Source organism: Esox lucius, chromosome 7 (assembly GCF_011004845.1).
Source record: "Esox lucius isolate fEsoLuc1 chromosome 7, fEsoLuc1.pri, whole genome shotgun sequence".
Lineage (NCBI taxonomy): Eukaryota > Metazoa > Chordata > Actinopteri > Esociformes > Esocidae > Esox > Esox lucius.
In genome coordinates this window covers 42,032,958-42,058,557 of record NC_047575.1, presented here as the reverse complement: position 1 = coordinate 42,058,557, position 25,600 = coordinate 42,032,958, and the positions used below count along the sequence as shown (strand labels likewise).

The window sequence follows — 25,600 nt, the reverse complement described above, 5'->3', positions numbered from 1 at the left end:
ACTGTACACTATAGTAGGCCTGAAATAAAACAGTTTATGGTTATATTGCGACTGCTTCTGGTGGATTTTCGAAAGTACTCATCCGTGCCAGCGTTTTGAATCATGATAGGCAAATACATTTTCTGGCTACAACATACAGTAGTTACGTTATAGTAAGCCTTAACTAACACTGTATATGGATATTTCAACTGTTTCTGGCATGGAAATGTTCATTTTCAGTCAGGGGTGTGTAGACTTTTTATATCCACTGTAAGTTAGCCATGTAAGTATAGGTAAGATAGCTAACTAATTACTAATGGCATATACACTGTAACTATAGTTCAAACTTATAATTGGAGATGAACATTCAAATTTTGTTTGTGAATGTTAGTACGTAATAGTACTCACTACTTCAGTACTGTGCTGTCTGTAGCTAGCTATCTGTCAGCATCCAATGTTGGCCAAGACAACTTCTAAATAACTTTTTTTGAAATATGCAAAACTGTCAATTTATTCTGGACACTGATGCATTTCATTAGATAATTTATGTGACTGAATAGGGAAAACTTTAATTATTATAGAACATAGCAATAATAAAAGCCACATGTTGCACACGTTAATACTGTGCATGTAAACAATTTCCAATAATTATTTACAGTAGCCTACATAACAAAATATATTGTTTCAGTGAAATTCATAGACCAATGATGTTTGATATTTTGTTTGTCTCCTATTAAAAAACAGTGGCGTGATACATTTGTAGAATTTTCGAGGAGTTTGTATTTAATTTACATTCAGCCAGGCCTCTGATCTTTTATCTGAGAGAATCACCCATTCATCCACTGATGTCATTCATTCAGTGAGGGGTGATAAGTACCTTGGTTCAAACGCCAAGTGGCGTGTGCCTTTGGCGGATGAAGTAGGAACACAGGGTAAAAACTGGTAAATATTCTCTAAATAGTTTTCAGTTTGTGAGTTTATAATTCTGACAACGGAACAATGTAATATACGCCTATTTAGGAAAAGTCATGGAAGGAGGAGGGTGTAGCTTTCAAAATGGCTTTTATATTTTACTTACTGTACAAACTGAAACGCCAATTGGCATAGGCATTGAATTAATAATGTTTGTTATGCCGAAGAGCTGCTGTGTAATTGGTTGTTTGTCCCTCTTGCCATTCTGTTTTGCACCTATTACCTTTGTTGTCATGCTGTACTGCTGTCAATGTAATCTTCTCAACATATTAGCTGCAGACTGGGCAAACGTAGCTAGCTAGGCCCGTTTTCAGATCACATTGCTATTGCTAGCTAGCATACAATTTTTAGAGCAGGAATGAAAAGTAAATTATCCCAATGGTAATTTGCTTACCTGGAGACTCAGTAAGTTGTCCGGGTAGGACACCTCTGGCCACAGTGTGGGGTTACTGCACCAGTTTGATGCTGGGAGACTGGATGGACATGATTTAAGATGGAACAAATTAATCTTTTCTATGTATCTTTTTCTATGTATTTTCCATGTATATTAATATTTTCTATATATCTTGTTTGAAGACTATAAACTGAACAGGGCTCTTAGATCCATGAACACAGGTCAGTTTATAGAGTCCAAAGTCCAAACTAAACATGGTCAAGCAGCGTTTAGCTGTTATGCTGCACACAGCTGGAATAAAATACCAGAAGTTCTTAGATGTGCCCCAAATGTATACATTTTTAAATCCAGGTTTAAAACCCTTCAAGTGTTTATGACTGAGCACTTATACTTACATGCACTGTTTAGCTTTACAGCTTTTATATCTTCCTATGTTTTTATCCCATTTTTATTTTATTTCTATTTTCTTATTCTATGTTTTATTAGTATGATTTTTTAAAATGTTTTCATTTGATTATTTGTTCATAGGCTATTGTATTTTTATATTTTTTCTTTGTAAAGCACATTCAATTGTGCAATATAAATAAACTTGCTTGCTTGCGCATTCTATGGCAGGCATAGTGGACATACACTCCTGTTCAATTTCTCATTAATGCAATTATCTAATCAACCAATCACATGGCAGTTGCTTCAATGCATTTAGGGGTGTGGTCCTGGTCAAGACAATCTCCTGAACTCCAAATGGAATGTCAGAATGGGAAAGAAAGGTGATTTAAGCAATTTTGAGCGTGGCATGTTTGTTGGTGCCAGACGGGCTGGTCTGAGTATTTCAAAATCTGCTCAGTTACTGGGATTTTCACGCACAACCATTTCTAGGGTTTACAAAGAATGGTGTGAAAAGGGAAAAACATCCAGTATGCTGCAGTCCTGTGGGCGAAAATGCCTTGTTGATGCTAGAGGTCAGAGGAGAATGGGCCGACTGATTCAAGCTGATAAAAGAGCAACTTTGACTGAAATAACCACTCGTTACAACCAAGGTATGCAGCAAAGCACTTGTGAAGCCACAACACGCACAACCTTGATGCGGATGGGCTACAACAGCAGAAGACCCCACCGGGTACCACTCATCTCCACTACAAATAGGAAAAGAGGCTACAATTTGCACGAGCTCACCAAAATTGGACAGTTGAAGACTGGAAGAATGTTGCCTGGTCTGATGAGTCTCGATTTCTGTTGAGACATTCAGATGGTAGAGTCAGAATTTGGCATAAACAGAATGAGAACATGGATCCATCATGCCTTGTTACCACTGTGCAAGCTGGTGGTGGTGGTGTAATGGTGTGGGGGATGTTTTCTTGGCACACTTTAGGCCCCTTAGTGCCAATTGGGCATCGTTAAAATGCCACAGCCTCCCTGAGCATTGTTTCTGACCATGTCCATCCCTTTATGACCACCATGTACCCATCCTCTGATGGCTACTTCCAGCAGGATAATGCACCATGTCACACCCCTGAATCATTTCAAATTGGTTTCTTGAACATGACAATGAGTTCACTGTACTGAAATGGCCCCCACAGTCACCAGAGCTCAACCCAATAGAGCATCTTTGGGATGTGGTGGAACGGGAGCTTCGTGCCCTGGATGTGCGTCCCACAAATCTCCATCAACTGCAAGATGCTATCCTATAAATATGGGCCAACATTTCTAAAGAATGCATTCAGCACCTTGTTCAATCAATGCCACGTAGAATTAAGGCAGTTCTGAAGGTGAAAGGGGGTCAAACACAGTATTAGTATGTTGTTCCTAATAATCCTTTAGGTGAGTGTATATTGATTTGACAAAATATATTTTGGGTAATTTATAAACCAATTTAATTCTGGTGATTCTCTATTAGGGTTGTTCTGTATTGCTATTTTACATGAATGTCTAGTGTTGTTTGTTGTCCCCCAAAAAGGAGCGAGAACATGTTGCGAGCCAAAGTTCCCGGATGTGCCGGTCTGATGTTTAGTGGCTCAGCCCAAACCTAGACTTGAACCCCATTGAACACCTGAGGATCGCAGTTCACTGACACTCCTCATCCAATCTGACAGAGCCTGAGGGGATCTAGATGGAAAAATGGTAGAGAATGTCCAAATCCTGGTGGCACATTTATGAAGTTTCTGTACGCAGAAATCTGTGTGTAAAGCATGCATGCAGTCATTCATCACAATAAAAACCTAAAATAAGATGAAACATTTTAATTTAATGGCAACCGTGATTTTCAGAATATCTACTCATGTTTTCTAAACCTGAAAATACACATCAAGAATTGTCAAAAATGATTTAAGAATATTCTGTGGACACAAATGTCACAAGTTTGTTTAATCCAGACTTCCTTGCATAGTAAAGTGACCAGAAAGAAAAGGTTGAAAATCTTTCCCCATTTCCCCACAGAAATTTAACAAACAAAAGTATTGGGATTTCTGGAAAACCAGGCAACTTGCCTGGAAAGGGAATCCAGCGAAACATTTTGGATTAACAGCAAAAAAAAAAAAAGTTTAACAGGAACATTTTAGTAGCATTTGGGGTAAAAAACAAAATTATTGGATTACTTCAGAAAAATGTCTGTTTGATCGTTGTGTAGCTAAGATGAGTTAATGATACACAACGTTGCTGTAACATATGAGAGTATTAGCTGTACCCATGTGGGGTGTTGGTGTGCGGGGGAGGATTTGGTAGAGAGAGGGACTTGGCGTAATGGAGGTACTATGCTCTTTGTATGTGGATTGTTTAATGTATCTCCGATAAAATATATGACATAATTTTTTTCACTATGGGTCCCTTCATCTGAAATTCGGTTTTGGTTAAAGATCTGTTAAAATTGAAAGAGTCAAAATAAGAAAAATATATACGTTCAATACTTTCTCATGGCGCAATATGGTTCCGCTTAAACAGTAGTATTATATTTACAGTATGAGTCTTTAGCATAGTATATAAAAGACAGATAGAAATAGTGAATATAAAAAGGCTTGACAACACTTGGTTATTCATGTAAATATCAGTGGACCGACAGCTCTCTGGACTACTCTTTTGAGGAGCCTCTTGGCTGATACCTTGAACTCCTCCGTCTTCAGAACATATATGATGGGGTTGAGCATGGGAGGCAGCACAGAGGTCAGGGAAAGGTTGATGATCCGTATGTTGGAGGGGATGAAGGAGACGAAAAGGTAGCTGATATTAATTGGCAGGTAGAAAATGGCCACTAGTATCAGGTGTGATGTGCATGTCTTTATAGCCCTGTGTCTGAGAGAGCAACATAGAGAACATAGGTGGAAAGAGTATTGTATTGTATACACAAAATATGTCAATACAGAAATGTTATTGACATAAATATTTCCTACATTTTTTATCTCAAACAAATTAATCACACTCTTCAGTACTGTTATAATGCCAATAGAAGCACGACTGACTACACAGTAAAACCTAATAAGTTCAGAATACTTAAAATACTCACAATATTTAAGTCAACTAACTTAATTTTGTTAAGTAAGTAATTACTTACAAATTACAATTTATTGGAACTTAATAGTTTCAGGTTTATTTCAAGTTTACTTTACATAAAAATATAGGAGAAAATGATTTCCCAATATGCATTGCTCTTTCAAGTGAACCCTAAAGTTACAACCCATGACTGTGAATACTTAACATATCCCAAAAATCTTTATTTTGAAGCAACCCCCTTAGCTTTTATGGACTTATAATTTCAGATGCCCTCAAATACATTGTGCTGTAAGGTTGATATCCTAGCCCAGTTCCCACAAAGCCAAACCATTATTAACTTTCAGGAAATTCCCATATTTCCAAAAATGAACTCACTGCTTTGCTGAAATTTCTGGTTAACCAGATATTATTATAATTATTTTTATTTATATTTTTATTTTTTGCAAAGCTACCCAAAAGGTATTGGCTTGCAAAAAATAATGCACAGTTCCCACAGGAAATTTTGACAGGAAGATTTTTTATGTCATTGTTACAATAATTTCAGTAGTGGTTGCAAAATCTTTATTTTACTACATAATTGGATTACTTTAGACAAATGTATGTGTTTGATGTTTGTGTATCTAAGATGAATTAATCAGTTAAAGTCCATGCAAAAATAGGATAATAAAATGTTTCCAAAATAACAACCTGAAGCTGAGCATGCTGGGAATATTTTCATTTTAAACTTGCAAAAGTAAAACATAAATGTTTTAAGTTATTGGGAACATTTATCTAACTTTGAGTTACACTTAGCAGAAACTTAGCAGAAACATTTGAGTAAGAAATACGTTAGGTTTTACAGTGTAGGAATGTGTTTTTGTCTAGCATATACTGAAAGCAGAAGATGGTGTGTGGGGACACCAGAGGTCAAAACTAAAAATAACAAACTGGTGAATTTGGTAAATGAAAACTTTATTAAAAAAATTACTAAAAGCGATATTACTCATCCCAGGAATTGAGAAAAACATAAGAACCCTTAATTCAGTTTGAATGATAAGAATTTTCATATGTCATTCTAAAGTCCTGAGATATTCATATCGATATTAATATATAGTGATATCTGGTAATATACACTCACCTAAAGGATTATTAGGAACACCTGTTCAATTTCTCATTAATGCAATTATCTAATCAACCAATCACATGGCAGTTGCTTCAATGCATTTAGGGGTGTGGTCCTGGTCAAGACAATCTCCTGAACTCCAAACTGAATGTCAGAATGGGAAAGAAAGGTGATATAAGGAATTTTGAGCGTGGCATGGTTGTTGGTGCCAGACGGGCCGGTCTGAGTATTTCACAATCTGCTCAGTTACTGGGATTTTCACTCACAACCATTTCTAGGGTTTACAAAGAATGGTGTGAAAAGGGAAAAACATCCAGTATGCGGCAGTCCTGCGGGCGAAAATGCCTTGTTGATGCTATAGGTCAGAGGAGAATGGGCTGACTGATTCAAGCTGATAGAAGAGCAACTTTGACTGAAATAACCACTTGTTACAACCGAGGTATGCAGCAAAGCATTTGTGAAGCAACAACACGCACAACCTTGAGGCGGATGGGCTACAACAACAGAAGACCCCACCGGGTTCCACTCATCTCCACTAAAAATAGGAAAAAGAGGCTACAATTTGCACGAGCTCACCAAAATTGGACAGTTGAAGACTGAAAGAATGTTGCCTGGTCTGATGAGTCACGATTTCTGTTGAGACATTCTGATGGTAGAGTCAGAATTTGGCATAAACAGAATGAGAACATGGATCCATCATGCCTTGTTACCACTGTGCAAGCTGGTGGTGTAATGGTGTGGGGGGTGTTTTCTTGGCACACTTTAGGCCCCTTAGTGCCAATTGGGCATGGTTTAAATGCCACGGCCTACCTGAGCATTGTTTCTGAGCATGTCCATCCCTTTATGACCACCCAGTACCGTTTCTCTAATGGCTACTTCCAGCAGGATAATGCACCATGTCACATATAACATCTTTGGGATGTGGTGGAACGGGAGCTTCGTGCCCTGGATGTGCATCCCACAAATCTCCATCAACTGCAAGATGCTATTCTATCAATATGGGCCAACATTTCTAAAGAATGCTTTCAGCACCTTGTTCAATCAATGCCACGTAGAATTAAGGCAGCTCTGAAGGCGAAAGGGGGTCAAACACAGTATTCGTGTGGTGTTCCTAATAATCCTTTAGGTGAGTGTATATAGTATATATACATTGTATTTATGATATTGATACGTATACTGCTCAAAATAATTAAGGTAACACATAATCATCACAGTATAGCACCAAGTCAATTAAACTTCAGGGACATGAATCTGTCCAGTTAGGAAGCATATGCGATTGTGAATCATTGTCACCTGTTTTGGTGCAAATAAGTGACAACAGGTGCACTGGAGAGGCAGCAGCAAGACAACCCCCAAAAAGGGAATGGTTTTGCAGGTGGTGGACACAGATAATCGCTCTCTCCTTATCCTTATCCTTCCTGACTGATTTTTCTCTAGTTTTGCATGTTGCTAGTGTACTTGTCACTACTGGTAGCATGAGGCGGTGCCTGCAGCCCATTCAGGTTGCACATGCAATCCAGCTCCTTCAGGATAGCACGTCCATACGTGCGGTTGCAAGAAAATGTGTTGTGTCTCTCAGTACATAGCTGTGTATCCCAGTACAGTCTCAAGAGCAAAAAGGACATACCAGGAGATGGGCCATTAGAAGTGAAGAGCTGGACAGGCCCATAGAAGGACATCAACGCAACAGCAGGACCGGTATCTGCTTCTTTGTGCGAGGAGGAACAGGAGGAGTACCTGCCACTGCCCTAGAAAATGACTTCCAGCAGGTACTGGTGTGCATGTTTCTGACCACACTGTAAGAGACAGACTCCATGAGGGTGGCATGAAGGACCAACGTCCTCCTGTGGGAGCTGTGCTCACAGCCCAGCACCGTGCAGCCCCAGATTTGGCAGGCCTGCCATTGGTTCCCGTTCTCTTGACAGATGAGACAGGTTCACACTGAGCATGTGACAGACGTGAAAGAGTCTGGAGACGTCGTGGTGAATGTTTGCTGCCTGCAACATCATCCAGCATGTCCGGCTTGGCCATGGGTCAGTGATTGTGTGGGGAGGCATATCATTGGATGGTCACACAGACCTAAACGTGCTAGCCAACAGTACCCTGACTGCTGTTAGGTACTCGGATGGAATCCTCAGAACCAGGCCTCATGTGGCCAGAGGTATAGGCAGTTCATCGATGATGAAGGCATTGTTGCCATTGACTGGCCCTCATGTTCCCCGGTCCTGAATCCAATTGAGAACCTCTAGGACATAAATGATTGGTGCATGCAATGCTGCCAAGTAGCGCCACAGACTGTCCAGGAGCTCACTGATGCCCTAATACAGGCCTGGGAGGAGATCCACCAGGACACCATCTGCCGTCTCATCATTTTGAGTTGCCGTGAGGAAATTCACGCAAGATGGTACAGCCTGTGATTTCAATAGTTTTTTTAGATTTTCGTTATGAGTTTGAATCCAGCCCTGGTGATTTTGATCTTTAATATATTTAGTTCATCGAGACTCTGTGTGATTTATGTGTTCCCTTAATATTTTTGAGCAGTGTACTATTGATGTATAATAATATTGCTAATGTCCACACTACTGGTTTATTTAAGCATTTCAAGTCCAGTGAATAATAATGGTAAACTGCCAGAGGTTAAAAATGAATGTTTTGGTTACCAACAACTGAAAAATAACAATACCTACAGTTGTCCCCACTTTTGTTGGTTTCTTACTGTCAAAACAGTGTTGGAAAAGACTATGTTATTGTGGGGGTGAGGCTGGGGTGGTGGGGGGGAGGGGGTTTAGTGACCACATGCAAGACAACCAGCAGAGTAGCAGACAGAGTGAGTACCCTGACTGACTTAAATAGACTGACATATTTGATTAGGAATTTTGAGAACGTGGTAGGCACAATTCCGGCAACAGCTGATGCATCGCTGAGCCAATGTCTACTCTGGTTTTCCTGGCTGAACTACCTGCACCCATTTTCTGAGAGTAAACAGCTTGCGTGATAGGCAGCTCACAGGACAACAGCTTCAAGCACAGCTTAACAATGGTCAAAGTAAGCAAGTCTCAGTTTCCACTATGAAGAAAAGACTTCGAGCTGCAGGTTTGGCAGTAAGAAAGCCATTGCTGAGATGGGAAAATAATATAAATAAATAAGAGGCTTTACAGGAAGAACTGCCAGTGGACTACTGAAGATTGGAAATAGGACTTATTGAACAATGAATCAAATGAAATCTTTGGTTCATCAGGCAAAGGTTTTGCATGCCATCTAGTAGGCAAATTGGTGGTTCCTCAGTGTGTGACATCAACTGTCAAACATGGAGGAGGAAGCATGATGGTCTGGGGCTCTTTTGTTGGATCCAGAGTATGTGACTTGTAAAGTGTAAGGGCCCCCCTGAAACAAAACGGCTACCACTGCATTGTGCACTACCATCTGGTGTACGTCTAGTTGGTTAAGGGTCCAGCAAGATAATGATCCAAAACAATCCTCCAGACATTTTCAGAACTACTTTACAAGAATAAAACAAGACAGTAGGCTTCAAATCATGGAATGGTCAGCACAGACTTAAACCCCATGGAGCTGGCTTGTGATGAACTGGGCAGAAAAGCGAAAGGAAAACATCTACAAGTGCAACTTGGGAACATCTGCAACAGTAATGGGACAATCCTTTTGAACAATGTTTGATTTCCATTATACAAAGAATGCCACTAATGTATTCTTTTACTGTGGTTTCGATAACAAGGATGTGTGGATGAAGAAATTGTGGGGGAAGAAATGTGGCCGTTGTTTATTTGTTTATGGCTCACATCTGTACAAGTCATTAGCAGATCATAGGCTCTCTGTTAATCTGTTAAAGAGATCTTGGTTGTATCTGTTATTTTTTCTGTAAATAAATTACCAGTCTTGAAAGTTTTATTTACATTAGTGTCATGGGAGGAGGGGGGGGGGCCCTGCGGTAAGTCATATTTAGCCAGGGTCTGGATGTCTTTCAACAAGTAGTTTGCTGCACATGAGACTGTAAACATTGTTTCCAGCAATTAATAAACGTTTTATTTGTGTATTCAGGCCTTTCTTCATAATTTGTGCCAATTTCCACAACAGATGTTTTGTCTAATCTAATGCAGAAAACTGTTCTACAAATATATAGAAATATTATTGTATATGTACAATATTATACAATACTATGAATTGCTTTCTCTTCATAGATATAATTGCAGTTTTATCAATTAATTTACCCTATGGTTTAATATAATCTATGTTACGTCATTTTCACTTATTTTTTGTGAGTGTCTTTTTTAAGTTAATGTATGATACTGTATTAACAAGTTAATTACTTCTCAGACAAGCTCAAATTGTTTAAAATGCATTATCTTGTGGGATTAATCAATTCTCATGAAAAGCTAGGGGATAACATTTTCTCAGACGTAAAGAAAATGTACAAATAAATGCAGGTAGATAGCAAAGATCAGCGTTCCTTCTCACCTGTCCTTGGGAAGTGTGATGGTGAAGAGGGCATGGATGATACAGATGTAAGATGCTATGATGAAGACCATGGGAATATAGAGGACTAAACAGGGGATGAAGTATGACAACACGATGTTCGGGAGCACATCACAACAGGGAGCCGCCAGGCGGTACAGGGGGCCGTGGTCACAGAAGTAGCTGTTGATCACCACAGACCTACATTACAAGACAAAACGTGTTTACTGTCCATAGGATAACGGAAACATGAAGATATGCACATTTATTTTTATAGAAAAATCCAGCTTCAGATTTAAACTGGTAACCTTTCAGCTACTGTTCCACCTAATTAGCCACTCAGATACATACCCACAAAAGGAGAGGCGTGTGATGAAACTCACAGGGAACAAAACAATTAACAAAGCAAACACCCAGGCAGCACCGGTCAGCTGAAACATGGATCTGTGACTCACTAACATGTGATACCTATATGGACAGAGGAAATAAGATGGAAATATTTAGCAGATGCTCCTATCCGCACTGAGTTAGTAAATACATTCTCATTGGTTTGATTGGATTGAGTCCTCTGTCAATTTAATGTACCCATGTGGTGGAAATGTGTTTGAAACATATTCAGTAACTTTTCAGTAAAGTTTAATCCAAAATGCAGTACAAAATGTATCCCACAGGAGGCAATTTTCAACATATATTGAATTAAATTAAATGTAATAATTTCATTGTATTTATTATCTAAAACCTGAGTGGGGAGCAGATTGCTACTAGTCTGTCATAGGAGAGGATGGTGAGGTTGAAGGACTGCATGAAGAGGAAGATTGAGATGAAGAATAGATTGGCTAGGCATTGGTTGTAGGAGATGAACTGTCTGTCAAACAGGAACATATCCAGGAGCTTGGGGACCAAGGCTGTGGTCTCACAGACATCTGTAAGGGCCAGGTTGAACACAACGATGTACTTGGGGCTGTAAGGAAAACATATGATTTGATTATCAAATATAATATTTGGACAGTGACACAATTTGTATATTTTTGGCTCTGTATGCCACCACAATGGATTTGAAATTAAACAACTAAGATGCAATTGAAGTGCTGAATTTCAGCTTTAATTCAAGTGATTGAACAAGTAATATCCTATGAAACGTTTAGGAATTGCAACCATTTTCATAAACAGTCCCCTTACTTCAGGGGCTCAAATGTAATTGGAAATAAACACTATCATAAATATAATGTTCATTTTTAATGCTTTGTCGAGAATCCTTTGCAGACAATGATTTGTTGAAGTCTGGAACGCATGGACATTACCAAATGCTGGGTTTCCTTCTTTGTGATGCTTTGCCTGGCCCATATATATCCCTATGAACTTCAGAATAAAACCAGCTGCTCCTGTCTTATTGTCATATCAATAAACACTAATGACCCAGTGCCATTGGAAGCCATGGATTCTTGTGGTGAACCATCTTTATTTACTCTAGTGAAGTCTTCTCTTCATGGTAGACTTGGATAATGATATGCCTACCTCCTGGAGAGTGTTCTTCACTTGGCTGGATGTTGTGAAGGGATTTTTCTTTACTATGGAACACATCCTACGATCATCCACCACTGTTGTCTTCTGTGGACGTCCAAACCTTTTTGTGTTTCAGAACTCACCAGTGCATAATTTTTTTTCTCAGAATGTACCAAACTGTTGATTTGGCCACTCCTAATGTTTCTGCTATCTCTCTGATGGATCTTTTTTTTTTTTTTGCAGTGTAAGGATGGCGTGTTTCACTTGCATTGAGAGCTCCTTTGGAAGCAACAGCTTCCAAATGTGAATGCCACACCTGGAATCAACTCTAGACATTTTACCTGCTTAATTGGTGAAAAAATTACAAAAAAAATGCCCACAACTGTCCATGAAACAGCTTTTGAGAATATCCTCAATTTAAAGCTGAGAGACTTCCCATATACATTGTTTAACTTTAATTTTAATATATTTTTGGTAAACAGCCAATATAACAGAACTTGTGTCTGTCCAATTATTTCCGGACCTAACTGTATTTTTCATTGGCGGTTCTTAAAAGTACATAAACTGACAGTGAAGGTCTAAACTGACAGTGAAGTTTGGTAAAGCAATTTTACAATGATCTAATTTCATCACATGTTGATATTGGCTTTATAATGTTATATTTACTAATAGCATACCATCCACTGAGGCAAAAATTTACCTTTGCCATCCACAGCTTGTTTAGAAAGAGTGCAGCAGTGTGAGTTTTGTAGTCAAAATCTGTTTCACTTTTTGGTTGTTAACATGCAGTATCATGCAGACAAATGTCAAAACCTATATTATCACAGGAGTGTGTCATTTTCAGTGGAAACTCCTTTAACAATAATCACAGAGGGAGTAGAAAATCATGAAGAACTGTAGTTTTTCGAGTCAGAATCATTGACATTATGAGGGGAATCTGGAAGGAACCAGCAGCCAGAGATTTGTTCTGCAGCAGACCCTGTGCTACTCCCAGACTCTCTAGTGTGTTGCTGTTTGTCAGGTTGGGTATTGGGACTGAACTAAAGGTAGAATGTCCATTCAAATTGATGAATAAAGGAAGCATTATCCAGTATAGTATTACTGATTCACATTTTCACATTCCATGAAATTAGAAGACTCAGACCCTGTCATGGAAAACGGCATCTTCTTTACAGAAGAGCTACTCAGGATATAAGAGAACTGATTACCTGTGGAGACTGCGGTCCATGGAGATGACAAACATGATGAAGGAATTGCCGATCTAGAACCAATGGACACATACATTTTAAATCCTTCATATTCAGTTGATCCCAGAAAAGGTATTATGTTTTTAAAGTAGTTATGGTCCCAAATGGTGCAATAGTGTACATAAATATATCAATATACACACTGTAAATGTAAGTAAATATCCTACTAAACGTAGGTGTGCATGTTAAAATTAAGTGAAACAACTAGATGACCTCTTGTTAATCCCCTGGACCAGAGATACTTATTAACCCCTGGACCAGAGATACTTATTAACCCCTGGACCAGAGATACTTATTAACCCCTGGACCAGAGATACTTATTAACCTCTGGACCAGAGATACTTATTAACCCCGGACCAGAGCTGTGGACGAACCAGAGAGATGATGTATACGAGGGAGAGGAAGACATAGTAGTACTCCATGTGAGGGATCCCTGTGAATCCACTGATGTAGAAATAAGGGGGTCGGATGATAGTTGTGATGTTCTCTATCAGGCCAAGGTCAGAGGTCATGGATTTCATCCTGACTGGTGGTGTTATCAGTTCTCTCTGGCTGGTAACAAGCATGAAAGTACACAAAGCCATGAATATATCATAACACATAAATAAAATGATACATTACGAAATACCAATTCTCTAGTCGTGTAGCTAATCATCTATACATCAATAAAGACAAGGCAATTATTTTAGATCGATATTTAATTAGACTAAAAAGTATTAAAGGAATACATGCATATTCCATAACATATACTATCACATTCAATGTAGTTGCAACTCAATTGCAATTTGAGATTTTTTTTAAAGGAGAATAAGTTCATATAAAAGATATCAATAACATTCATTTTATAAAGCACTTTCTACACAAGTAGTTGTCACAAAGTGGTTTTACAGATATCAAATAATGAAACAATAAATAATAATGTAAAACTGAGGCTGCTTTATATGCAGAAAGTCCAACAGTAAAGTCTTACATGGTAGAACTACATACTGTGTTAAATGTGTCTTACCTGGTCTTACCACAGTATGTCTTCAGTAGTCTGATGATGTGTGTTGGATTGAAGATCAACTTGTGGTCCTGGGTCTGACACCACCTCCTCTATTATACCTGCAACTCAATGGTTTGTCCCTAGTAGGATGTCCCCTCTGGGCCACCGTATCTGTCATGATTTCACAGGCAGAATTGAATACTGTATTGGAGGTTTCAACTGTAAAAGATAACTATGTCTCAGCGTAGTTTCTGTTAGTATTTATTACACATAAACAGACAAGCATGGTGGTGGTAATATTATGTTTTCAGGATGGATGATAATTTTATGTTTACAGGCTAGATGGTAATTTTATGTTTATGGGATGGATGGTAATGTTACAGTATGTTTTCAGGATGGATGGCAATGTTATGTTATCAGGATGGTTGGTAATGTTTTGTTTTCAGGATGGATGGCAATGTTATGTTATCAGGATGGTTGGTAATGTTTTGTTTTCAGGATGGATGGCAATGTTATGTTATCAGGATGGTTGGTAATGTTTTGTTTTCAGGATGGATGGTGATGTTATGTTTTCACAATGGATTGTGATGTTATGTTTTCAGAATTGCTGGTGATGTTTTCAGGATGGTTTGTTGCCTCAGAACCTGGACAACTTGCCATCAGGAATTTAATTAACTATGGCTCTGTATAAGTGGATTTATAATACACTGACAAAAAACTACAACAAAATGTATTTAAAAGTTGTCAAAGCTGTCCATACAGCAGATGCACAGGAAGAAAAATCTAAGTTATTAACAGACATTTTGAAATTAATAAGTAAAATGAACAATTCTTCAAAAACATTCCTTTGAAAATAAGTTTGAACAACTACATGAGTCTTTTTGTTGTTGCAGCTTATGTTGATACCTCTACCTATTGAGTTTAAAGGGAGGCTACTACTTTCACACAGGGAATTGCTTGTTCTGTAATTCAGTCATGGCCCTATTATTTACTATTATGTTTTGGTTGAACATTTTATAACATTCAAATAAAATCTGAAAAATCTGAAAAGAGGCAAATATTTTCCCTAAATCCTGCCCACTCTCCCAGTCTCTGCCACTCAGAAGCAACCCCATAGCCTGATGCTCCCACCACCATCCCCTACTGTAGGGATGGTATCAGCCAAGTGCTGAGTGGTAATGTACCTTGTTTTCGCCAGGCAAAGCGCTTATCATTTTGGCAAGATAGTTTGATTTTGGTCTCATTAGACAAGCCACTTTACCATTAAGGCCAGATTGATGGAGGGTTGAACAGGTTTTCCTTCTAGCAGGTTCCCCCATCACAGAGAAAACTCAGAAGTCCCATATGATTGGCAATTTAGTTATTGTTCACCTCCCTGACCATGGCCTGTCTTGCTTGTTTACTTCGTTTTGTCAAACGGCCAGATCTAGGAAGAGTCTTTGGTGCTACCAAACTTCTTCCATTTAAAAATGACAGAGCCCTGTGCTCCTGGGTATTTTCAATGCTATAGCAATATTTTTTAACCTTCCCCAGATCTATGCCTTGACAAATTAGGACGTCAATGTAGAATTCCTTGGACAAGGATTTTTGTCTGACATGCATTTTCATGTGAGGGACATATCAATGAAATTTACCACAGATCCAATCAAGTTTTAGAGGACACAGGATGCATCTGAGCTCCTTTTGGAGTGTCACGGCAAAGGGTCTGTTTTGGCTTTGTCATTAAGGGGTACTGTGTTCTAACATATATGGAAGTTTTGTGATGACTTTTCCGTCTGATTTAATTCATTTTTGTTGTCTTGTGTTCCACCCCCACCTGGTGTCTCCCACCTGCCTGTTATTCCTGGTGTATTTAACCTGTGTTCTGTAATGATGCCAATTCGACGTGTATGTTTCCCATGTTTCCTTGTTTTCCTGTTGTGAGTCTGGTCTTTTGTGTGAGCCTTGACACTTTTGTGTCCACTGAAAACCAAACACTGCATTCACAGTCAAGTGTTAAATCAGGATTTGCTGTGGCAACAGCTGGACAGTCACCAAGAACCAGTTATTAAAACACAACAACTTTTCATCATTTACAAATTATGTTACTTGTTCCCTCAGAGTGCCTACTTTTGGTTTTGGTTGTAGATCTACATGCATAAAAAAATTTAAACATCTAAAAGTACTTTCTCCACTGTACTATATACCTTACACCGCAGTATTATATAAAACAAATAAAGACAAAACAAGTCAAATGGCAATAGCAATAAGGAGACATAAATTATTCTGACAACACTTTTTCTACTTCATGTTGTCTTCACTGGACACACCTCTCTCTGGGCTACTCTTCTGAGGAACCTCTTGGCCGATACCTTGAACTCCTCCGTCTTCAGAACGTATATGATGGGGTTGAGCATGGGAGGCAGCACAGAGGTCAGGGAGAGGTTGATGATGCGGGCGTTGGTTTGTATGAGGGATTGGAGGAGGTAGGTGAAGATAACAGGCAGGTAGAATATGGCCACTAGTGTCAGGTGAGATGTGCAGGTCTTCATGGCTCTGATCCTACAGAAAGTGTCAGTACAGTAAGTACATAATGCAATAAAATCTCATTTAAATGGCATTATCAGTCAAAATATATGTCACTCTTAGGGTCAATACAAGAGAAATACAATAAGATACAAAATGTTTAGGTAAATAAATATGCCACTGATCAGTATTCCTTCTCACCGGTCCTGGGGAAGTGTGACGGTGAAGAGGGCGTGGATGATACAGATGTAAGATGCTATGATGAAGATTATGGGAATATAGAGGACTATACAGGGGAGGAGTTTTGCCATCACAAGGTTCGGGAGCACGTCAGAACAGGGGGTTGCTAGGCGGAACAGGGGGCCATGGTCACAGAAGTAGCTGTTGATCACCACAGACCTACAACGCAATACATGTTTGTTGTCTGTGTATTAGTGATACACAGAAATGTGTAATTGCAAATTTCTTGCCTTTTGCCTACAGGTCTGGCAACTGGGCTACATACCTACAGAAGGAGAGGCGGGTGATGAGGCCCACAGCGATCAAAACAATCAGCACTGCAAAAACCCACCCCGAAACTGTGAGCTGAATCATGGACCTCGGAGTCACTATCATGTGGTACCTGCACAAACAGGGGAAATAAGCTGTTGAATATGATCATAGACATATTCTCAATGGTTTTACAGTAATTTCATCCAAATTCTATTTTCAAACAATTTTGTTTCATCGTCAGTCAAATAATTCAACTTAAAATACATTGTTATTGCATACAGTTCATATATTTAGAGTAGTATTCATATACAGCTCTGGAAAAAATTAAGTAGTTAATAGAATAAAACAATAAGGTTCATTTTACTATTCATACCTATGAATAGTAAAACCAGATTAACTGATAATTTTGCAGTGGTCTCTTAATTTTTTCCATAGCTGTATGTTGTATATATTATTGAACTATGTGGAAACAAACCTTTGATGTATTTCTGAGATGCTGTGTGTGCCTAGTGATCGGTCGACACTGGCATTTAGATTCCAGTCACAATTAAAACCTTTAGTGAGGCTTCCTGCAGCCACTGTACGCTCGTCGATATACCATATACAGTATTTCTTTATACCTATTTATTTAAGGCCTGCATAACATTTTGATTTATCTCGATGCATTAGTCTGTGAGACCAAACTGTAATTTTATTTTTACTCTAGTTATCTAAGATAAATATTTTTGTTTTGTTTTGTTTTCATCATTGGCTATTTTATTTTGAGGAATGGGATATGGAAATAACATTTGACTGAATGATCCCTGAGAGGACAATTATGTAAGTGTGGAATCTGAGCATTAACAATTACAAGTGAATGTGCTTAGATAATGAGAACAACCAAAACCTCTCTGTTTAGATTGTCTATGTAGGTTGCGCTCTGACAACCACAGGAATGTTTACAGTGACCATCTTGCATGGGGGTTGACTCCTCGAAACATGATCTGTGCTAAGTAGAAATCCCCTTAATGTATAGGCTAGCTGGCTATCTATCTTTACGGTGAGATGACAATGGAACGTTCACCAAATGGCATCTGTGCTGCAATTTTCCAATAAACTTGAGCGAACTTCTCCCTCGATTTAATACGGATTCTACATTATTTGACCACTATACGTAACCGCTGATTTCTAACACTTTGGTGATGTGACCCGGATAGTTGGAGATTTCGATTCTACCAAAAATTACTGGGTTTTGCTGGAGATGAAGCTGGCTGCGTACACCCGCAAGGGAGTCGGTCTTTGTTCCTGTTTCTTGTGAACAGCTGAAAAGTTGCTGAGTCTGAAATCCACATAATTGAATGAACAAATCGAGTAATACAAGAGCACAGGTAGTGATAGGATACCTAGTTACTTCCTAAGTATATTTAATAAATTAATTTATTCATCATTTGAGACCTGAGAGGGTAGCAGATGGCCACCAGTCTGTCATAGGAGAGGATGATGAGGTTGAAAGACTGCATGGTGAGGAAGACGAAGACAAAGAATAGGTTGGCGAGACATTGGTCGTAGGAGATGAACTGTCTGTCGAACAGGAACATATCCAGGAGCTTGGGGACCTGGGCCGTGCTCTCACATAAATCAGTGAAGGCCAGGTTGAACACTGCGATGTACTTGGGGCTACAAGGTAAGATAATGACAAGATTAGCACCAATGGGTTGTTTGGTGCCTTTTTTGAGCACATAATAAAGACATGTAATCAAAACATAAAGAATAAATGTAACAAAATTCTGACAATTAAATCACATCATCAAATGCTTTGTGAGCAAGGCTTTGTGAAGAACAGATGTTAACTAACAGTAAAACAAAAGCAAGAACGAGATAATAAAAATAGTACTAAATATAGGTTTATGCACATTTGAGTAGTGGCAGATAATAAACATCAGTAACAGCATTCAAGTGTGTGTGCATGGCGTCAGTAGGGGAGATTGACCGGAAGATATTGAATAATAATTTCTCATTTAACAGATGTATGGCTTGGTGGAGGAGAACTGTACAGCATCCTGTTGGTCACAGGATGTCATAGTAAATAGAGAGATCTGCAGGAAAATCTTTACAATGCAATTGATAAACTAACAACCTTATACCAGCCTTCTGGATGTTTTTAGACCAGCTATGATTAAAGATATAAAGTTACGATGAAAAGTACAAAAGATCAAACGTTCTCATCCGCTTGGACAAAATCCCTATTGTTTAAAAAACTATCACAATTGGGCGGTCATTGTAAACCAGAATTGTTTTATTCAGGTCCTTTGTGAGAGGGATGTAGGTACCCATTTAAAATCCCAGGTCTGAATGAGGAGCCAATGAAGCAGCAGGCAGAGTTTTCCTGCAAATGGCCCGATAAAAGTTTGCACTACGCTGTCAGGTATTACTGTCACTGAGACAAAGAGGTGTCCTTACCGGTGGAGACTGTGGTCCACGAAGATAACAACCATGATGAAGGTATTGCCCACCTAAACACAAAGGGCAAATATTATACAATTGTGCTTCTGAGAGCAAGAATATAGCAAGCTTGCTGGTTACACTTTATTTTGAGAGTCCCAGTTTCCATCTGGGGATGTTCTCTAGATAGGAATGCTATAAATATTCAACAAACTTTAAACAAAATATCAGTTGGTAAGGTTAAGGTTAGGTTTAGAATAAGGTTTATGGTAGGGGTTAAGGTTAGGGATCAAATAAAGGTTAGGGGTAGGATATAGATAAGGGTTAGTAGTTAGTTCAAATGATACAGATAGTCAGTAGACAATCTGTAGAGCGTCTACAGGCACACTATTGGGACTATCAAAATATGAAATAATCCAACTAGCTGACACTGGCTACACATAATGAGCAGAAGCTTAATGGTCCAGATCCAAACCAGAGCTGTGGACTAACCAGAGAGATTATGTATATGAGGGAGAGGAAGACATAGTAGTACTCCATGTTGGGGATCCCTGTGAATCCACTGATGTAGAAGTAAGGGGGTCGGATGATGGTGGTGATGTTCTCTGTTAGGCTAAGGTCAGAAGTCACGGAACTCATCCTGACTGAGTTTTCAGTTCCCGTGAGCTCATAAAAAGCTGTGAGAATACATCATCTGTTAGTAAATGTTAAATAAATTAGTACATTGATACATTACTTAACGCAAATATCCATTTTGTAAATAGTATAATGTATTTAGCAATAAAAAAGAAAGGCATGAAATACATGAATATTACTTTGTGTATGCTATGTATATATCATATTTATATCTATGTATTTATATGCATTTGATCTATATGAAAATAAGATATAAACCAAAGGAATATAAACAGCTTATAAACCTGGTACCCATGTACATTAAAGTGGGTGTGTAAACTAAGTCTTACCACTGTATCCAAGAGTTAATTGTCAGCAGATGTGTATTGGGCTGTACACCAACTTTTGATCCTGGCTCTGACACCACCTCCTCTCTTATACCTGCAACCCAATAGGTGATCTGTAGAATTATGTCACCTCCGGGGCACAGTGTCTGTTTATGACGTGTACTGTGTAGACATGTTTTGACAACTGTGCTGTATAGAGATGTTAGCTGACTTGTTGTTGTGTTCAAATATCTTTTAATGTTTTAGTTTCACACAAGCTTTTCTCATGCTTGCTAATGAGGACCTCAGGGAAACAAAGTTTGATATTGTTCTCTTTGTTTAGTTTTTTTGTTGTTTCTATGAGGTAGCCCAGTAACTCATTTGAGTCAATTAGACTGTGAAGTTACTTTCTGAACAATAAAAATACATTTTACAACCCTGTCTACAAATTTGGGATGCTGTGCAAAATGGAAATAATTGTTCCTTGAATATATATATGCCCACTTTGAATTTGATTCCAGCAACACGTTTCAAAAAACCTGTTTTTCCTTCGTACTGATAAATAAACAGATGTTCTGTTACGTTTACAACAGAACATCTGTTTATCCGTACACAGGAAGTCACGTTCAGTCAAAGCACGACCGTAATCAGCCAATGGGCTTACAGTACTGTGGTGTGTATTCCAGGTTGCAATGTCCGTAAAGTAGAGGTCCAACAGTTTCTTTCAGATTGAGTGACATGCGATCGAGTCTGTAACATCATGAACAATGGACTATCAAATGCTGCAATAAATAATTTAATTCCTATCTCACTTGACCAAGAAATCATTATTTCACCACTATACGAAACGGCAGATTTCTAACACCGGAGAAAATGAATTTTTCAGAAGTAAAGAGGGGAAGGGTCCACCACTCTGTGAAAGACTGTGCAGGCAAATACTTTAAGAACGACGTTTCTCAGCGTAAAAGTGCTGCATCCAGCGACAAATCAGAATCTGCAATTATTTTTTGGGGATAATGAACGCCGCGTCCTCCGGGCAAAAATATTAAAGGGACCATCCTGCTTGTTTGAAATGTGTTGCTGGCATCAAATTCAAAATGGGCATGTATTTTTCCAACTTAATGAAATGTTACTGTTTCAACATTTCAAAGTGAATATATGAATTAATATTTACACATCATTACATTCTGGTTTTGGTCAATTTCCTTATGTGGTGCCTTTTTCAAAATAATCATCATCATTGAAATCTATAAAGGCAATATGGTTAAACATCTAGTCTGTACATTTTATGTTTAATGTCCTTTCAGATACTGTTCTTTTTTACAGACTGGATTGTTAACTATATTGCCTTATAAAGTTCAGTGATGGCTTTTATTGTGATAAAGAAAATCTGAGTGCCGCCAGCATAATATCTTGCAGCTAAAATAACGCAAATAAAGCCTTGTTTGGCCATCACTAGTAAAGGCCCATCTCCTGGGATCTCCTCCATGCACTTGAGACTGGGAGACACAGCAAACCTTCTTGCGACACCACGTATGGATGTGCCATCGAGGATGAGCTGGACTATCTGTGCAACCTGAATGGGCTGCCGGCACCATCTCATGATACCAGTAGTGACAAGGATACTAGCAAAAGGCAAAACTAGAAAATAATTATCTGTGGCCACCACCTGCAAAACCATTCCCTTTTTTGGGGTTGTCTTGCTGTTGTGTCTCCAGTGAATTTGTTGTCACTTTCATTTTCACCAAAACAGGTATATTGATTCACAATCTCTCAAGCTTCCTAACTGGATAGATAGATATCCCTGAAGTTTAATTGACTCGATGTAATACTGTGATGATTGCATGTTCCCTTATTATTTTTGAGCAGTGCCTAGACTGAAAATATGTTGCAAAGTTTTGATGGACCACCTATAACTTTGATTACAGCACACATTTGCTGTTTCGACAACCTTACGCAACATCACAACATTTATTTACGTTCAGAATTGCATTGTATTGACTCCATCAAGTCATCTCCAGCTCATCCAAAAGGCATTCAATGGAGCTAAGGTTAGGACTCTGTGGTGCCCAATTCATGTATAGGAAATGTATTCCTCGTGTTCCCTGGACCACACACACACAGTTTGAGCCCGTTGAATCATTCTGGAATATGCCTGTGCCATCAAGGAAGAAAAAAAACATTGATGGGAGAACCTGGTCATTGAGTACATTCAGGTACTCAGCTGACTTCATTTTATTGCCACATAACGTTGCTGAGCCTAGACTAATTGAAGCAACCGCAGATCACAGAACACTGACTCCAGAGGCTTCTACAGTGGGCACTATGCATGATGGGTGCATTGCTTTATGCACTTCCCTTCTTACCCAGATGTGCCCATCACTCTGGAATAGGGTACATCTGTTCGTAATTTTTATGGACAGAATTTCTAGGCGCAGCCAGGGGCCGGAGGGTGTCAGGTTTGGGGACCACACAATTTCGTCTCTGCTCTTTGCAGATGATGTTGTCGTGTTGGCCCCTTCTAACCAGGACCTTCAGCATGCACTGGGACGGTTTGCAGCCGAGTGTGAAGCGGTGGGGATGAAAATCAGTACCTCCAAATCCGAGGCCATGGTCCTCAGTCGGAAAAGGGTGGCTTGCCCACTTCAGGTTGGTGGAGAGTGCCTGCCTCAAGTGGAGGAGTTTAAGTATGTAGGGGTCCTGTTCACGAGTGAGGGAAGGATGGAACGGGAGATGTATCGGTCTGTCGTGGTGAAGAAAGAGCTGAGCCGCAAGGCGAAGCTCTCGATTTACCGGTCAATCTACGTTCCTACTCTCACCTATGGTCATGAGCTTTGGGTCATGACCGAAAGGACAAGATCCCGGATACAGGCGACCGAAATGAGCTTTCTCCGCAGGGTGGCCGGGCGATCCCTTAGAGATAGGGTGAGAAGCTCGGTCACCCGGGAGGAGCTCAGAGTTGAGCCGCTCCTCCTCCACATCGAGAGGGGTCAGCTGAGGTGGCTTGGGCATCTTTTTCGGATGCCTCCGGAACGCCTTCCTGGGAAGGTGTTCCGGTCCCGTCCCACCGGGAAGAGACCCCGGGGAAGACCTAGGACACGCTGGAGGGACTATGTCTCCCGGCTGGCCTGGGAACGCCTCGGTGTCCCCCCGGAAGAGCTGGAGGAAGTGTCTGGGGAGAGGGAAGTCTGGGCATCCCTGCTTAGACTGCTGCCCCCGCGACCCGGCCCCGGATAAGCAGGAGAAGATGGATGGATGGACTTATTAGATGACATTACCTTTTTCATTGCCAATCTTTGCGATCTCTAGCAAATTGAAGCATTATATTTCGATTAATCTCATTAACAAGTGGTTTTCTTGTATCCACACAACTGTTTACTCCCAATTCTAAGAGTTCTCACTGCATTGTGTGAGTGGAAATGCTCTTACTTTCAAAAATAATCATGGCCATGAGTTCTATTTCATGAAGCTTTGCCCATAGGGGCTTTGCTCCTATTGGTTTACCCCTCTGCAAAGCGGCAGGCACTGAAAATGTAAATATGCAAATTTCACCTCTTGCTGCCACCTGGCCTGGCAGCTAAATCAGAGAGGCACACACCCCACTCAGCCTCCATGTTTTGGTCATGAGAACGTTTTGCTATGCAAGCTGCAGTGATTTTTGACAAGCCAGGGATGGTTTCACCAATTCCATCCGCTAGAGAGGTTTTATCTAACCCGGCGCCTCGGCCGCCAACTGCCCACCATTTGGCGTGCAGGTGTCCTGAGTTGGATGCTGTGGTCGATGCGCACAAGCTCTGCTATGCGTGTCTGGGCCCACAGCACATTCTGGATGGCACTGTGGATGAGCCTCTCTCTTCTAGAGCGGATGATGCAGCTGGCTTGGTTTGCTGAGGCAGTCCCTCCCACTGATGTCCACTCTGTCTCCTCCCTGAGGAGGACTCCAATGCCAAGGATTCAGATTCAAAGGGGGAGGTGACCCGGGAGAACACAGCTCCTATCGCCTCCAGTACTATTCTCTGACGTTTGGCTGAGCAGGCACAGAATTGTGCCTCATCCTAAGATGATGTTGAGGAGGCCTGGCTAAAAAGGCCTAGCTAAAAGAAAGTTTTTTCAGATGCGCGGAGGGAAGCGACTCTGCAGGTCCTCGAGTGTGTCCGTCCATTACGCACGGTTTCGGTTCTCTCAGTCCTGTTGCTGCTGGGCTTTCAGCTTTTATGCATGAGAAGGCAATGTAGCTTTTATGCCTGAGAAGCTTTGGCGCTGGTCTGCACATCTCAAGTTGGCCCTCAAGTTTTGGAGGAACCCACGCACTCTTTTGTATGGTGTTCCCATGGACAGGGTGACGGTGTATGTCCAGTTTTCACAGATGCATATTTAACGGGTTGGGACGGGGCGTACCTTTCTGTGAAAGGTGTGTGGTCTCCGTCAGAGCGCCACATCAACTGTCTGGATTTACGTGATCCGAACATGGGGTACGTGGACCCCCTTTTGCTATGAAATCGACATTGTCCTGTCATTCCTGCAATCTCTGGTTGACGAGCAGAGGTCGTCTGACGATTGGCAGAAGGGTTAACCAATAGGAGCAAAGCCTCTATAGGCGACGCTGCACTCGTAGTATTGAGTTACGAAAGTTATGTAGATTTTTTAACGATTCAACTTTACTAAGCAACTTCAACAAAGGTAAGTGGTGTTTAATCACAGTCATTCAAGATTATTTTCTGACCACATTATTCCAAGAGGTTGATGGTTCACCATTATCCTTCCATGTTTTAATTATACTTTGGACAGTTCCTAACCCAATTCCAGTTATTTCAGCACTCTCCTTAGTTGTTTTCTTTACCTGATGCAGGACAATAATTTCAACCTTCTGAAACACAGGAACATACATGGTTGTTTTAGAAATGAGAAGTGAAGAAATGGGAAATGTTTTGTCCACCCTGTTATGCTACTGTCCAAGCTGTTAGAAAACTGTCCACCCTGTTATGCTACTGTCCAAGCTGTTAGAAAACTGTCCACCCTGTTATGCTACTGTCCAAGCTGTTAGAAAACTGTCCACCCTGTTATGTTGGTATTTTTGCCAGTGAAGAAGAGAGAATGTCTCTGTGAGAG

The 25,600-nt window shown here is 39.9% G+C and overlaps 2 protein-coding genes across 2 annotated transcripts; both read right to left on the bottom strand.

Moving 5' to 3' along the window:
• Window positions 1-3,627: 3,627 nt before the first annotated feature.
• Window positions 3,628-13,668, bottom strand: LOC105007285 (olfactory receptor 1537-like). The gene is made up of 7 exons (XM_010866161.3): window positions 13,522-13,668; window positions 13,109-13,161; window positions 11,137-11,358; window positions 10,749-10,865; window positions 10,401-10,598; window positions 4,411-4,627; window positions 3,628-3,633 (listed from the first exon to the last, which is right to left on the bottom strand). The coding sequence occupies exons 1-7, from the start codon at window positions 13,666-13,668 to the stop codon at window positions 3,628-3,630; spliced, it is 960 nt and encodes a 319-aa protein (XP_010864463.2).
• A 2,749-nt stretch (window positions 13,669-16,417) lies between these two features.
• On the bottom strand, window positions 16,418-20,189 carry LOC117594692 (olfactory receptor 1-like). The gene is made up of 6 exons (XM_034293017.1): window positions 20,043-20,189; window positions 19,569-19,621; window positions 18,564-18,785; window positions 17,143-17,259; window positions 16,839-17,036; window positions 16,418-16,673 (listed from the first exon to the last, which is right to left on the bottom strand). The coding sequence occupies exons 1-6, from the start codon at window positions 20,187-20,189 to the stop codon at window positions 16,418-16,420; spliced, it is 993 nt and encodes a 330-aa protein (XP_034148908.1).
• Between the last annotated feature and the right edge of the window lie 5,411 nt (window positions 20,190-25,600).

What these genes read in the sequence shown, in the direction of transcription:
- LOC105007285 (XM_010866161.3), bottom strand. Translation starts at nt 13,668, where the DNA reads ATGAAATCCATGACCTCTGACCTTGGCCTGATAGAGAACATCACAACT. An exon ending in TCGTATACATCATCTCTCTG is followed by an intron (nt 13,162 to 13,521) that starts GTTCGTCCACAG and finishes CATTGGTTCTAG; the next exon opens with ATCGGCAATTCCTTCATCAT. An exon ending in ACACGCCTCTCCTTTTGTGG is followed by an intron (nt 10,599 to 10,748) that starts GTATGTATCTGA and finishes CTTGTAATGTAG; the next exon opens with GTCTGTGGTGATCAACAGCT.
- LOC117594692 (XM_034293017.1), bottom strand. Translation starts at nt 20,189, where the DNA reads ATGAGTTCCGTGACTTCTGACCTTAGCCTAACAGAGAACATCACCACC. An exon ending in GTGGACCACAGTCTCCACCG is followed by an intron (nt 18,786 to 19,568) that starts GTAAGGACACCT and finishes CTTACCTTGTAG; the next exon opens with CCCCAAGTACATCGCAGTGT. An exon ending in GCCATCTGCTACCCTCTCAG is followed by an intron (nt 17,260 to 18,563) that starts GTCTCAAATGAT and finishes CTGTTTGTGCAG; the next exon opens with GTACCACATGATAGTGACTC.